The sequence below is a fragment of the Pelophylax lessonae genome (assembly GCF_965119305.1).
Source record: "Pelophylax lessonae genome assembly, chromosome: 13".
Taxonomy (NCBI): Eukaryota; Metazoa; Chordata; class Amphibia; order Anura; family Ranidae; genus Pelophylax; species Pelophylax lessonae.
In genome coordinates this window covers 138,286,270-138,302,312 of record NC_138780.1, presented here as the reverse complement: position 1 = coordinate 138,302,312, position 16,043 = coordinate 138,286,270, and the positions used below count along the sequence as shown (strand labels likewise).

At 43.3% G+C, this 16,043-nt stretch overlaps 1 protein-coding gene across 1 annotated transcript in view; it reads left to right on the top strand.

Moving 5' to 3' along the window:
* Positions 1-16,043, top strand: part of KIAA0586 — a 229,590-nt gene that overhangs the window by 118,694 nt on the left and 94,853 nt on the right. The window contains exons 28-30 of the mRNA XM_082274968.1: positions 223-406; positions 5,300-5,439; positions 9,861-9,948. Coding sequence (XP_082131094.1) covers positions 223-406; positions 5,300-5,439; positions 9,861-9,948 — 412 coding nt within the window. The remainder of the gene's footprint in view (positions 1-222; positions 407-5,299; positions 5,440-9,860; positions 9,949-16,043) is intronic.

Genomic DNA, 16,043 nt, shown 5'->3' with positions numbered 1-16,043 from the left:
CAGTTATGTAAACTGATAGCTTCTTGGAAATATATGTGTGTGGCCCTCATGTATTAGCAATTTTCACCTCTATTTTTAGAAGCTTTTTTTAACAGCAGCTTGTTATTCATGCCTGTAACCCCACATGGCATGAATTCTGCCAAGCTTTCACAGAATAGTTTTTATTATTCTCTGACAGGATTGTTTATATTGCTCTTCATTGTCTTTTTTTTTTTTCCCTAGAGCTCAGGAGAGGACAGCAGCTTTGGGGAGATAAGCGAAGGGCAAAGGCCAAGACTGACCACAACTGCAGAGCAAGTCCTGGTGGGACACTCTATGTTTATGAATAGGCCTTCTAATGTTGGTCAGACTACTGGACGACCTCAGAATCGCCCATCGTCCCCTGGACAATGCATTAATGTACCAGGTTATACTCCTCTACTTGAATTAAAGCACAGAACTCCGAATTGTTATTCTTTTGGATTTTGTTTTTCTTTTGTGATTTGTTGGATAAATCAGGGAAGGATAACATTGTTTGTTATGTTCTTATTTGTGTCTCCACTGAGGAGGGGCCCACTGGGAGAAGTCCTTTGAAATGGGAAATTGTGTTTTCACAGTGTTCAAATTGGCGTGGTGCAACTTAGTCAAACGTGGAATTATAGCTCAGTACATCCTTTAATACACACCAACTGGGGGTCATTTGACAAGCATTGAAAACCCTACCAGACTAAAACCCTACCAGACTAAAACCCTACCAGACTAAAACCCTACCAGACTAAAACCCTACCAGACTACACATTTGCCACCGATGTGAAGTAAGCTTAAAGCCTAATACATGCGGCCCCAAGGTCGGGTTGCATCGGCCGGTTCAATAGAAACCCATGGACATGCGGCCCGTGTGTACTGCGGCCAAAGTTTGTCTGGCTTCTATCACCAATGACTGAGAGCGCTGACTCGAGTGTTCTGGCGGGGGGCAGTTCGCCCCTCAAAACACAATAGCACAACAGGGGAGATCACTGTACTAACGTTAAATACTTAGTACAGCGGCTCCTTCTAAACTGTTAGTTTTTTTTTTTTTCATTCAACCTACTGTGTACTAAGCATAAAGAGGAAGTAAAGTAAAAAAAAAAAAAACGAGAAAAAAAAAAGCCCTGTAAAGAGAAAGGCATAATGAGCTAGTATGCATCGCATACTAGCTCATTATTTAGTACTTACCTTAAAACGAAGTCCCCGCCGTGCCGCCACCTCAGCGACAGGACGGCGACATGTCCTGCCGTCCGGCTTCCGGGTTCGCGTCCTCCGGCCAGCTGATTGGCCGGAGGCGCGATTACATCACTCCCGCGCATGCGCGCGGGAGCCGCCGTTCACGGCACTGAGCTCTGAAGGAACGGCACGGGTGGCCGTTCCCTCAGAGCGCCTGCGCCGATGACGTCATCGGCAGTTTGCGCTGTAAATATCTCCTAAACGGTGCAAGTTTGGGAGATATTTATAGCACCTATAGGTAAGCCTTAATATAGGCTTACCTATAGGTAAAAGTTATACAAGAGGGTTTACAACCTCTTTAAGTGTGTTCTATATCCCACAGAGAAATAACATTGATGAACATTTTACAGTCAAAATGGTTTATGTGGGCAAATATATTAGAGTGTAAAGAAAAGGGGCACATAAAAGGAAATTACCCAATAAAGCAAATTACTTGTAAAACTGTTACTTTGAGTTAATCTCTGAAAAAAGCCATACTTGCTACAAACAGCATCTAGAGTCTGCTTTAAATTTACCAAATCTATGTAATAGGAGGGCCTACCTGAACAATCCACTTAATTTGCATAAGGCAGGCCCATGCACAAAATAGTTGTTGGTAGATTAAAGTCTACTACATACCACCATTTTTTTTTTTTTTTTTAACCCAAAAAAACTGACAGCTCCAGTCAGAGCTGCTGTACTAACAATCTGATGTTAGTACAGCGATCTCCCCTGCTGTTCTGTTGTGTTCAGACAAGGGGGCGCTCCCTGCCAGATCACTCCAATGAGCGCTTTCAGCCATTGGGAGATTGGGAGAACTGGCTGCCAGACACACCGGTGGAATGTCAGCCGATTTGTATTGAACCGGCCGATGTTGCCCGATATTCAAGCCATGTGTATTAGGCCTAAGAACACATTTTTACAGGCAGACTTTAACTTTTATTGTCAGCTTGATCGTTTGTTTAGAAAGCAGCCATAGCTTGAGCATAAAAGCCTGTCCCTTGCCAACATGCTGTAGAGACGAGACCTGTGCTCTCTGTGGAAGCATTGGTCCCTCTGCAAAGGTCTGAAATGCCCCTGCTGAGTCAGCGCTATAGGCATGCTGCGTCTCTGCAGAGGGACCAAGAGGGCAAGGGTTATTCTCTGAAGCATGCTGGCAGGGAACAGGCTTTTTTTTTTTTTTACACTCAGGCTGTGCTGAACTGTTAGACTTTGAACACCTTTAGTTTTTTTTCACCTGCAATATATCCAGTTGCTTACCTTCGGCATGTTACAAACATCCATAAAACCCCCTCCTCTGTACACAAGGCATCTCCTGTACATCCAGTAGACTGCTTGCAGTTTCTTATCTTCCTTGCTTCCTCCTGTGCACAGCCCCATGAGATGTGGTGTCTGTAGAAAGATGAACTCCCAAACCAATGACTGGGAGCCATTCAAAAGTCTTCCTCATTGATTGATCACAGTGTTAACTGATTGCAATAATCATTCAGTGTTAATAATAACAAAAGTAACACACTAGCTATCTCCTCTCCTCTGTTCTCTGACAGACAGTACCTGTGAGTAAGAGAGCTACAACTAACAGAAGAAAGTTTATTGTGTGCACAAGGAATTAGTTAACTCTTAATTAACTAAGACATGCCCTTATTTTACTACTTGTAAGTTTTGGCCGCGTCTTGCGGCCTACTAGGCCATGCGGCCGAGTCGGACCCCTCCATTGGGGTGCGGCCCCAGTGAGTTTGGCATCTGCCAGATGAACTTGGGGCTGGGCCTCCACAAAAGTTTAGGCCATGGATTGCGACCTGCTAGGCCATGCGGTCAGCTTGGTGCATCCCTCGGAAGAGGTGGCGCTGTGGGGGCGTTTAATTTTTTGATGACAGTCTTGCTGCCATTATTGTGTGGGCACCTGCCCCTTTTTAGCTCTTCGAGACCATCAGGCTGTCCCCTCTTAAGGGGGCTTTTTCCTATTATGCGGGCCTCTATGAAGGGCCTCGGAGGGAGACCCCCTTGTCCCCTTTTTGCGGGGTCCAGTAGGTTGTCCATTGGTGGGCCCTCGGTCGACGTCCCCTTTGCTGGATCACAGTCAGCGGCCCCTCCCCTGATTGTTACATCAGATCCTGAAATTGTTAAGGCCATCGTGGACGTGAGTCACCCTGTTGGGTCTGCTCAGATAGCGAGGATAATTCCTCTGCTCCTCTAGCCGAATAAGCGCTGGTGGATGCACTGTTTGTGTCAGTGCGTGAAATTTAAAAAATTGAGGTTGCGGCTGATGCTGCATCAGAGGGGCCGGTCCCTTTTGGCACCCACAGGCCCTCCAAAGCGGCGAGGGTGTTCCCCTTTCTGCTTACTTTGACAACATTGTCACAAAACAGTGGGGTTGTCCAAATTGCAGTGATTCCTAAGCGTTTTTGCCTTGCGGTATCCTTATGAGGATTAACTGCTTAAAAGGTGGACAGTCCAACCTGTAGCGGACTCGTCGGATTCCAGATTGAATAACGCTATCTTCATTCTGGTTGAGGTGTCCCCGTCCTTTACAGATCTAGCTGATAGGAGGGCGGAGGCTCTTGCCTGCCATATGTTCACTGTGGCTGGTTCGGCACTTGGACCGGTATTTACTATTGCCCTGGTGTCGCAAACTCTGACCGAGTGGGCTAAAATTTTACGCTAGGACTTGGAGGGGAAACAGCTTCCCCCTGTCTTGCGGATCAGTTGGTCCAGGGGCTACAGTTTATCTGTGATGCTTCTCTGGATGCGGCTCCTTTGATTTCTAGGCTGTCTGTATCAGCAATGGTCCTTCGACGTATTATCTGGCTAAAATGCTGGTCTGCTGACCAGACTTCTATGAAAGCTTCTATGAAAGCCTCCTGGGTTTTCTGTCATCATGCGTCAGTGATGCAGGTTTGCAAGGCGGCCACCTGGTCGTCGGTGCACACTTTCACAAAGTTCTATAAAGTGGATGTGTTGGCATCTGTGGATGCTTCTTTTGGCCACAAGTTTTTGCAGGCTGCTGTTCAGGAGGATTTGATCCTCTTTGAGGGTGTATTGTTTTTTTTCAGGTGTGCTCCAGTTGTTTTATTTGAGCACCTGTTGCCTGGTTGGCTACTGTTTAGCCTGGGGAGTTTTTTTGCTGTTCTTTTGCTATTCCTTTACCGTAAAATCTATTTCTCTGATGTTCATTTACGGACACAGCACCCACCTCTCTGTGGAGTTTCAATTCTCCTGATACTGCTTGTAACTAAACTGAGTGCCTATAGTAGAGAGAGGGAGTTTACCCCCCTGGGACTGACCATGGGCGTAGCCAGACTTTTTTTTTCTGCCTAGTCTCCTACTCCTGTAGGGGGCAGTATAATCCAATGGTTAATAATATCAGGAGCTGTGTCCGACAATGAACATCAGAAAAATGGATTTTATGGTAAGTCACAAATCCCATTTTTTTTTAATTTTTATTCTTGATTCCCCTTACAATGGACATAAAGTTATAGATTCATGAATAGACACAGTGAAAATATGGTCTAGTCCATAGGGGGTAAGCAGATGTGAGAGGCAAAGTAAATATTTTGCTAATTTCAGCTGAAAGGTCGGTTGGACTTTAAAGGCTAAGTTCACCTTTTAGGGAAAAAAATAATACATGCACATATATCGTTCCCTTTTAAAAAAAAAAAAAAGTGCATTCATTATTTTTTTTTTCTCCAACGAGCCTGCAATTTTATGCTCCTGCAGATCATTCCTACAACTTTCTGCCCATACTTCTGTAAAAGCTTTTAATCAGAAAGCTGCAGAACTGGTGAATGAACTACCGGGGTGCTCATCAGCGCCCTCGCAGTTTGAGAACTAAAGGCCGTCTGCCGCAGTGGGAGATGGGACATGTAGTTTCTTCATTCACAGATTCCTGTGAATGATTGATGTGGCTGTGAGGGTAAAGCTGCACCAGGGGAAGAGGTATGGGGGGGGGGGGGGGTTTAGCAGGTTACCAGATGGAACATGTTACACCTATTCTTTAAAGTTTTATTGCCTCAAGCTAGCTTCCTAAAGTTTATATCTGGATATGATGGTATCCCTAATGAATGGTCTTACTTTACAGGAGTAAACGGTGATGATGCAGATAATGTTAGCTCTGGTCCAATGAGCATCAGGGATCTGGATGCACAGCTCTTGCCTGTTCATTATCCACATGCCGACAATCCATACCAAATACCATCTGTGCCCAGAGACACCTCACAGGTGAGGACATGAATGCTTTGTTCTATACACACGGTTTTCTACAACATATGCTTTACATTTGGGTCTGTTTCTACTTGTGGAACAAACTCCCTCTGCATTTTATGGTCTGCCAAGAAAAAAAGACCTGTTTTATCCAATTCCCAGAACTCAAAACCAACTATTTTTATCGTACTTTTTCAAAATATTTATGCTTTAAATATTAGATTCTCTTAAGCTGGCCAATGTCTTTCCAGTATCTAGGATGGCGTTTGTTTTGGTTATACAAATGTGTCTAGTTTGACTGTTCGGACTGACTTCAGTGCAGTCAGGCCTTTCCAATAACTTGGAATTACAAAAGTTGAATCAGCAGCCGCGCTCACCGGTCAGATAAGTGTCATTCTGATGCTCAGTGGCTAGGAATAGGAAATTGTTGCAGGCCTTCTTGATCCAAATTAAAGGCACACTCCAGTCAATATTGAGCCCTGGTTTACACCAGTGCAGCTTTGAAATTTCAGTGCATTTTCAAAGCTGCAGACCAGTGCTATTTGGGTCTGCAATTTCAATGCGGCTTGCAACTTAATTTAACAGAAGTCAATGCGATCGCAGAAAAGAAGTACAGGAACCTTTTTTTAAAGTCGCTGCGACTTGAGTTGCAACAATTTGAACGGTTTCATTGCCAAAAATAGGGTGCGACTTATCATGTGATTTTGAACTGTCAAATCACATGACAAATCGCACTGGTGTGAAAGAGGGCTGAAGGTTAAACCTTGAAATGCAGTCTAATTGCGGAGTCGGTTTTCATCCAGACTGCATTGCACCAGTCCACCCTACTACCATTTCATTGTAATATCTTTATCCTTGAACACACTGCTTGCTGCGTCTCATACGTAGAAAAACTGACATAAAAAGTATATCACATTCACTATTCAGATTCAAGCCTGCCATGAAAGTTTGATTGTGGCTAGTGGTAAAGGAAGTAGAGATAGGTAACACAGCTCTTTACTCATCCTGCTCTTTTATGGAGTCTCAATGGAGATGGACAACAATGGCTATCTCAGGCAGCATCTGCTAGTGTCAAGGCCCTGATATGATACGAGGCTATAAGCCGTTTGTTGCCTTTTTGATGGTATTAACTTGCCTTTATACGAATTAAAATGTGGGAGTTTGAAGTGATGACCAATACTTGTGATACAACTGCTTCTCTGTTGCATGCTGTTACTGGAAAAGGTGGGGAATGAGATCATGTCAGCTGTATCTTCATGTGTATTAGCACATAACTGACACCAAGTCCAAGCTAATTAACAACTACGTGCAACTGACTAGTTTGCATATAGACAGTCGCCAGTACTGCAGCTGTATTTACCAGACAGACCAGTGGGGAGGCCCATCAACAAACTTTACTAAATACTTTCCATATCTCTAAGGACCTCATAACACAATTTCAGAAAATAATCCTTTCTGCAAAAAAGAAAAGTTAGCCAGAACATTCATTTCAACAACACTTTTAACATAAGATTAAACTGTTACTAAACCCAGGAGCCTGCATTCGCTATATCTGGTCTCCCACAGTACACAGAACATGGAAATGCTAAAGTTTTAGTAAATGTTAATGGCTAAATACCCTTTCTCATCAGCAGTATATAGCAGTCTTGTGACTTCTATCAATGTCTGGTTAAAGCTTGTAGAAGGAGTTTTTATTCTCCTCTGACTGTCCTATGAGGCTGCAGGATCCTCTGTCTGGACAGTGCTGATTGTCTCTGTGCTGATTACATGCACTCTCCCAAGAAAAAACTCTCTAGCAATACACACCAAACTGAGCATGTGCAGCTTGTCCCCTAGCCTCTGTTCTATCAGGAATTGTTTATAGAAAGAAAAGAACACTGCGAGTATTTAAAATAACAAATTTCTCTGCCTTTACCTGCAGTTAGAAGCAAGGTCTCCTTAAAGGATATCTCCATTTTCATGAAAAAAATATAGCAAAAAAAAAAAAACCTATAGAATATGCAATTGCTACAAAATGCTATTAAAATGTATTTTTCTTTTTCAATCTGCAGCACTATATTTTCTGTAAAATTAAACCTGGAGGTATTGCATACACTGTTAGTATACAGAACACCTCCAGAAATTGTCATTGCCTGATTGTGATTGGCTTACTGATTTTTTTCATCAGTCTGCACTAAAATACGAATACGAGCTTAGGCATCTCCTGCAATGGAAATGTAAGTTTTGGAGAGATACTCCCCAAAGGTTAATCACTTCTAAAGGGATGCAGACACTGCAGCTCTCCCCATTAGAACACAGACATTGCAACAGGTGGTTAATAATGAACCAGACCCTGCCATTCAGAATGAGTATGCGATCATTCTGGTGAAACAGACAAGCTATTTCTTCACAGCAACAAAAGGTAGGAATCGGCTACAAATTATTTTGAAATCCCTTCAATATACTATACATTGATCATCTAGAGGGGTTTATAATTCTGAACAAAAGTGGAGTTACTCTTTAAAAGTAAAACTTTCCTGAGAGAGGCAGCAAGATTACCATTGCTTATCTCTTTTTAAAAAAATGCTAGTTGCCTGCCTACTATGCTGGCTTAGATATTTGGCGTCACTGACCTGGTACAAGTATACAGATGAGGAAAGTCATAAGAAAGTCATTACTCCATATTCTGCATAGTTTGTTTTGGTCAATGACATCTGGAGAAAGAGAGTAGTCGGCAATGGTATCCTCTAGCTTTTTTTTTTTTAAGGGGCCCCCCGTGTTTTCAACAGCAAGGCAGATGTCATGTCTGTGTGCATCTGTGTGCAGTTTAACTCTGAACCAAGAAGACGTTACCTCTCGCTCTGTGTAATCTATCTGTTAATTATCATAATTCTGTAAAGGGAGAGGCCCGACACATTTTTCAGGGGGATCTTGCGCAATCTCAGGAAGGCAGTTAGCATTCTGATCACATTAGACTTGTAGCATTGTTTCTCTGGGAAGAATCGCTGGTAAAAAATCGCTGCTATTGAAAGGTCTCGAATTTTGACCATCTTTGATCACCTTTAAGCGATTGTAAATCTGATTTTTTAATAACAAACATCTCTACAATTATTTGCTCTGTGCAAAGGAATTGCACAGAGTGGCTCCGAACCTCCTTTTCTCGGGTCCCTCCCCCACCTGGCTCCTTCTCTCTGTCCAGTACCCAGTAAGCGGCTTCCCATGGAGGCAATCGTGCGTGCTCTCGTCCATTGACAGACAGCGGGTTTTGACCGCACCCCCCCCCCCCCGCCCCGGTCCCTCATCACTGGCTTTGATTGACAGCACTGGGAGCCAATGGCTCTTGGGGCCCCAGCTAGGCTAGTGAGACAAGGAAGAGAGATGAGAGAAGAGCTGCAGATGTGCACAGTACTGAAGGGGTGAGTGAGGGTCCAAACTTGATGCCTAAAAATATTTTGCCTTAAAGTGATACTAAAGTATCAGGTTTTTTTTTCTTTAAAAATAACAAATATGTTCTACTTACCTGCTCTGTGCAGTGGTTTTGTACAAAGCAGCCCAGATCCTCCTCTTCTCAGATCTCTCGCCAGCACTCTTCTGTCCTGTCGAGTGCCCCTACAGCAAGCAGCTTGCTATGGGGGCACCTGAGCTGAGCTGCAGCTCTGTGTGTCCATTCAGACATGGAGCCAATGTTTGGCCCCACCCCCCCTTTCTCCTTATTGGCTAACTGACTTTGATTGACTGCAGCGGTAGCCAGTGGCACCACTGCTGTATCTCAGCCAATGAGGAGGTAGAGTCCCGGATGACCGAGGCACTCGTGCATATCGCTCGATCGAGATGGGCTCAGTTAAGTATAAGGGGGGCTGAGGGGGGGTTCTGCACACTAATGGTTTTTTATCTTAATGCATAGAATGCATTAAAAAAATAAAAAACTTTCTTCCTTTAGAACCACTTTATTTCAAGGAATGCATTAAGGTAAACAATGTTTAGGCTTTAGAACCACTTTAAGAACAAACTACCATGATTTAACAAGATATCTGTTCTAATATGCTAAACTCTCATGGGTTAATCTTTGCCATTGCTACACATTGTACACCAAATTCTCCTTTATGAAATATTACAGGATGTGAATCACAAACTCTGATTAGTCTCAGGGCTTTGCATTGCAGTCCATAGGCTAGCTTGCTACATAAGGTCCCCAGATGGTTTGTTCAGAAGCGAGAGTGTGAATTGGGTTTTAAGTGATAGCGGGGCCTTTTTTACACTTACATTATGCTACAAGCAAGCAGGCTGTTTATTAGGGAAGATCTTTATTGCTATTTTAACAGCTTTGCTGCCAGCCTAGTACTCTTTGGCCATTCCAGGAAAGGAAAGTGCCACCAGTTGTCGGTTCTAGGATGTAGTTTTTTTTTTCCTTCAGCTTCCCATTCTAAGTCAAATTTTAACACATACTATAATTATCACAGGGTCCCGGACAGCCTCAAAAGGAACATCAACCAGTGCCTACCCGCTTTATACAAGTCGGCGTTAAGTCAGCTGAAGATCTTCACCAAGGTAAATGTTTGTCTGAGTTTTAACAGGCAGAGGGTTTAGCAGAGGAAGTTTTGCTGTGCACATGCTAAGTGTTCTGACACTGATGTGAAAGTGAATTCAGCTTGGAGGCGTCCGACACCCCTGCTGAAAGAATGTGTAAGATATTCAAATTGTAAACTCAAAAGATGGCCACCAGATGGCAGAACTGTTTCTTCAACGACACACTGAAGTCATACAATGTGGTTTTGGCCTATTGTCTGTGGTTTTTAAGAATTCACATTTTTATTGTTTGCCAAGAAACAATTTCATTTGAAACATAAATTCTCTGCAAAAATGTATTTATGTTTTATTGTAACGCTGTTCCTCTGCAGTCTAACAGTATGAAAGGTAGGTTGTATACAGTAAAATAGCATTTTTTTATCTAGCCACAAATACATTCAATTTCAGACAATAGGCATTTCTGTATGCAATCAACCTTTGGCCTTATGTATGAAATAAGAGTTCCGTGTTCTACTCAGAAAACCAAGGGAACAGTTTGGATATTGCCTCCGCACTAAAGAAAATGCAATCATTTTAGAAAACAAAGGAAGCCGGGAACTGTGTCGGTTGACTCTTTTAATTCATATAGGTTTTTAATTCATTTGAATATTTTCCTTTTTTTTTTTTTTAAAGAGATCACTTGACAATTGTCACTGGGAATAAAAAGCAGACACCGCTCCAGTGCTAACCTTGACAAGCTGATGTGGTTGACTACTTTGGTCTCCCTTCTATATAGGTCCTTTAAGTGGTACTAAGGGCAGAAGATTTTTACCTTAATACATTCTAAGAATTAAAGGATAAGATCACCTTTTGTAACATGTTACATATTACACCCATTTTCAGAATCTAACATGTAACTTGTTACAGATGCACCAGCCCACATTTCCTTCCCCCATTCCCCCTTTCTGACAGCTAGCGGGGGATCTTCTCCCCACGCTAGCTGTCACACTCTTCAACTAAAGCCCAGCTGCATCATCCATTCACAGTCTTCTGTGAATGGAAAAACTATAAGGTCAAATAGCCTTTGCTGCTGCTAGGTTTAGATTTTCAATGATCTACAATGGCTCTCTAAACTCTCCAATTGTTTGTAATGTGAAGTTATTAATCCTCCAAAATTCTCAATGATTGCAACAAAGACTCTAATGGCACTTTTCCACTGCAAGTACCGGCTCGGCTCCACTCGGCACTGCTTGGCCCAGCTCGGCTCAGTTTGCTTTTCCACTGCGTGGTACGAGTCGGCACCTTTCAGCACTGCATAGGCTCTACTCGGCTCGGTTTGCTTTTCCACCGTTGTAGTACTTAGTAGTAAGTGGGTGGGATTACAACGATTCTCTGACCCAATCAGTGGCTAGTAGTGACAAACAAGGCTGCATGCAAAGCATTGTGGGATATGGTATCGGTACGGCCTGCTTGGAACCCCAACTGAGGTGGTACTGTTTAAGCGAGCCGTACCGACGCTGTACCATGTAGTGGAAAAGCGCCGCTGTACCAAACCGTACCGAACCGTTCTAACCCGTACTATGCAGTGAAAATGTGCCAAACCGATCCGTACCATGCAGTGGAAAAGCGCCATAAAGTCATTTTCAGTCCTTTTCTAAAACATCTGCTGATTGTTTAGAGTAGATGGCTGGTGTTCTGCCGAAAACTCCACCTCACCAAAATCTCTAACCATGTCACTTCCGGTTACTGTACTGCAGCAATAATTGGAGATTTCAAAGAGTTGCTGTTTTCACAGAACACTGGCAGCTTATACAGTACGGTACATGGCGAGTTGAGTGTTTTGACAGAACACCAGGTAAGTAGGAAAAAACGCCACCTTGGTGACGGCCATGTTTTTGGTTAGTATCGGACGGACTAGCAATGTTCACGTATTATAGCGTGTACTGTACTGTAGACTGCCGGTGTTCTGTGAAAACAGCAAGTTGTCGAAATCTACAATTATTGCTGCTGTACAGTCACCGGAAGTGACTTGGTTGGAGATTTTGGCGCGTTGGAGTTTTCGGCAGAACACCGGCAGGCTGGCAAGTTTTTGCCGAAATAACAAAACAAATGTTTTTACTAATTTGCTTATCGTAGGGAAAAGGTTAAAGTGATTGTAAAGCCCCGTGTTTTTAAAAAAATAACAAACGGGATACTTCCCTCCTTGCTCCGTGGTTTTGCACAGGGCAGCCCGGATCCTCCTCTTCTCCGGTCCCTTGCCCGGTGCTCCTGGCCCTGCCTTCCTGTCGAGTGCCCCCACATCAAGTAGCTTGCTATGGGGTCACCTGAGCCGAGTTTCAACTATGTGTGTTTATTCAGACACGGAACTTCTGTTCGGCCACGCCCCCTCTCTCTCCTGATTGGCTAACTGACATTTGCAGCAGTGGGAGCCAATGGCGCTGCTGCTGTGTCTCAGCCAATCCGGAGGCAGATTCCCAGATGGCCAAGGGACCCGTGGACATTGCTAGATAGAGATGGTGCTCAGGTAGGTATTAAGGGGGCTGCTACACACAGAAGGCTTTTTATCTTAATGCATGGAAAGCATAAAGATAAAAAAATCTTCTGCCTTTACAACTTCTTTAAAACTTTATTTGTTTTATTTTTTTTTACACCATCTGTGTCTCATTGGGGAAATTTTCCTTCACATCCTGTCCTGTAAATTCAAAAGGAAGTGAGAGCAGATTTTTCCAATGTGAAAGAAATACAGTTATCCCAGGAGCAAGTGTCCCCATTGGTAGATGTTCTTACTATTCCTGTTGAGGCGTGGCAGCTCAAAATCTTGGATACACCTAAACTTTAATGTAATAGATAGTGATAGTGTTTTTTTTTTACATTAAAATAACAAACATGTCTATATTTACCTGCTCTTTGCAATGCTTTTGCACAGAGCAGCCCCAAACCTCTTCTTCTGGGGTCCCCCTCCGGTGCTCCAGGCCCCTCCTCTTTGGTGGGTGCCCCCTAGGTGCTTTCTATGGGGGAACCCGTGCATGTGTGCTTGCTCCAGGGCCTTGCTGCTGCGCCCATTGACACAGACTGCAGGACTCAGCCCCACCCCTTCTCTCGTGTCACAGCATCTGATTGACGGCAGCAGAAACCAGTGCCTCCCTCTGATATCAATCTGCCCAATGAGGGGGAGACAGCTGCTGCTCTCGTGCACATCACTGGATCAGATCAGACTCAGGCAAGAAAAAGTGAGGCGGGGCTGCAGCACAGCAGGTTTTTCACCTCAATGCATAGAATGCAAGGCTTTAGAACTATTATAGTGATGTTGGTGATCAGGAAAATTCAACAGACTGAACCCCCTTAAGGGGGACATATACTGCAATAAAAACCTGACAGGGATTTGAACACCTCACCACTCCACTCCATCTAAATCTAAAAAATGTTTTACTTTTTAGTTATACTTTTCTTTTGGCATTATTTATTGTTGGTTATAAATACCAAGGGTATTGGTGGTGCTTTTATCACTTTTTGAGTGTGTATGATCTGTGTACAGGTTCATTTTAGGTTACATGGGCGATATTGAGTAGCATAGTAACATTACTATAATTTGTAATAAATAATCAGGTAAGGAAATTGGCTTCCTATGGTTTAGGCTACACTTGCTTGCACTAGCCTGTAGCTGTATGGGATTTATCACTGCAAGGAATATAGGCATTCAACACATTTGGAAATGTTGAATGCTAAAGAGACTGGTGGAGGCTGCAGGACTGGAAAGGAGGGGAGGTAGGAGAAATGGCCAGCTAGAGAGGGGTGTAAAAAAACCCTTCTATTGCAGGAACCTTACACCTCTATTTTTTAGGAACCTGATAGGGCCACTTTTATCACTTGATTGAGCGATTAAAATCATTCAACTATTAAATCCTCTTTAATGTACACATGTAAACTAATGCTACTACAGCATGAGCCCTACATCTCCCAGCCCAGAAGTACCCTGATCTCCACTCTCCAAAGCTCTTTGTATAACTAAATGCCTAATTCATTTTGTGTCATTTTCCTAATGTCAAGGTGTGCTTAAACCCTTCTTATTGAACATGCTGTACTTCAAAACCCACATACTTAAATATTTGTTCTTTACATATACTTGTAGCAGTGTATTCTGAAAAAAAAAACCCTTTGATTTATTAATGTGTTTTGTTTTTAAAATAACCCATTTAAAACAAGTTTATCATTAGCAGAAAAATGTACTGTAGACAAAGTGGAGACTTTGGTACAATTTATGTCTAATTTTGGGCTTTGTGGCACGCTTGAGTCTTTGCTCAGTTTATCCAGCTGTTTTCAGTGATTTAATGCCCTATTATTTATATAGTGGCAAACCCACAGAGACTGCTTCTATATTGCGACTTTTTACATTTGGCCAATGGAATCTTTTCATTTTTCTGAGGTCTGGAAGAATGGTCCTGACCATTTTTCATTTGATTGATGATGTGGATCGACTATATTGAATGGCATTTTCTTATTGCTGTGTACAGAAAATGATTTAAGATCTGGCTGGGTGAATATAGAATTATAAGAATCCCTTTCTCACTTCTCTAAAGGGTGTATTTATACCAAACAGCAGGCAAATACAGCAGAAGCATGCCTGCAAAGGATTTTAGGGCTAACATTTCTAATTTGTAGGACGTTGGATGAGTGTGATGTATCCTTCATTGGAGTCTGCAGGCAAATCATTAAAGTGGACCTGTTATGCCAGAGGCGTAACTAGAACCTTCAGGGCCCTGATGCAAGAAACCATGAAGGGCCCCCCAGACCCCTGGCCGGGGCCCTTACCTTCAAGCCCAGGGCTCTTCCCACTAATCCTGGGGCTCTTTACACTCGTTGCATGGCCTTTTATTATGGTCCCGCAGCAGGATTCTTTCACAAGTTCTGCAGTGGGCCCCCTTCCTGCAATCTTGGGGCCTCCCCTCAGTGGTGCAATGCCAGGGTCCGGTCACAAGTGTGACCTTTGCGATCCTGGAAGTTCACCCACTGGTTTGCTACTGGGCCCCCTGGAGCATGGGGCCCGGTAGCGATTGCAACCCCTGCAACCCCTGTAGTTACGCCCCTGTGTTATGCCCTCAAAGGGTTTTAAGATACCATTGTGCTAAAGGTTAACTCTTTGATGTTAAACCCAGGCTATATGTGCAGCTTCAACATCTTTTCATTTGGAGATTAAGCCCCTCCTACTGTCATTCGTCTGTCAAATTCCAGAATTTCAGTGGAAATTCAAAGTTGTTGCACTTGGATAAGGGGGAAGGGGGGCTGTGGCACCAAGGGTACTTGGATGAAGTCAAAGCTCCATGTATAGTTCTGGGCTAGGATCCAACGGGGGCCCATCCAAATAAAGAATCTACCTAAAGACCAATTCAGCTACCTGTAGACACTACAAGGTACCCAAAATTTAGTACTGTTGTCATCTAAGAGCTTATGGTTAGTTTCACTATAATAGAGTTAATGATATGACCTCTCCAGACCTTAAATGTCAAAGGCCAGCTCTAGTTGTAACATTGCCATGTTTAAAAATAATTATTTTAAAGAAAATTAAAACGCTTGCCTAGGGGTCAGTGAGCTAAGAAATAATAAATGGACCTTGCATTTTCATACAAGTATTACTTGTTCATTTGAATGGGCTGTTTTGTCTGCTTCTTTTTAAAAGCGCGGCCACAGGGAAATCACATTCTTTTGGATGAGTTCCCTGCAGTTCCTGCACCCTCAAACACGCTGCGGGCAGAGATGCGTGGGAGCGCAATTCAGAATGAATGGCAGCCCTGCACGTTTTGTAAGAGCAGCATGATTTGGCTGCAGGTGGTTGCGGGAACAGGTGCGATTCCTGCAACCAGTCCGCAAACTGCAGGCACGTATGAACCGAGCCTTATCCTACATTGGAATTGTAATGTTTGTACAGGCTATTATTCAGAAAGCATCAGCTTGAACAGCAAGAGTGGATGAACCACGCCATGCCATGCACCAACTCACAATCCAAGCAAGGGCATTGCTATGAGCAAATAGTTTGTCTGAATACAGGTGCAGTCACTATTTGTACTATCTTGAATTTGTCACACATAAATTTCACATTGTGCCGTCGCCTAAAATTGCGATCATGTGAATATTTTATAATT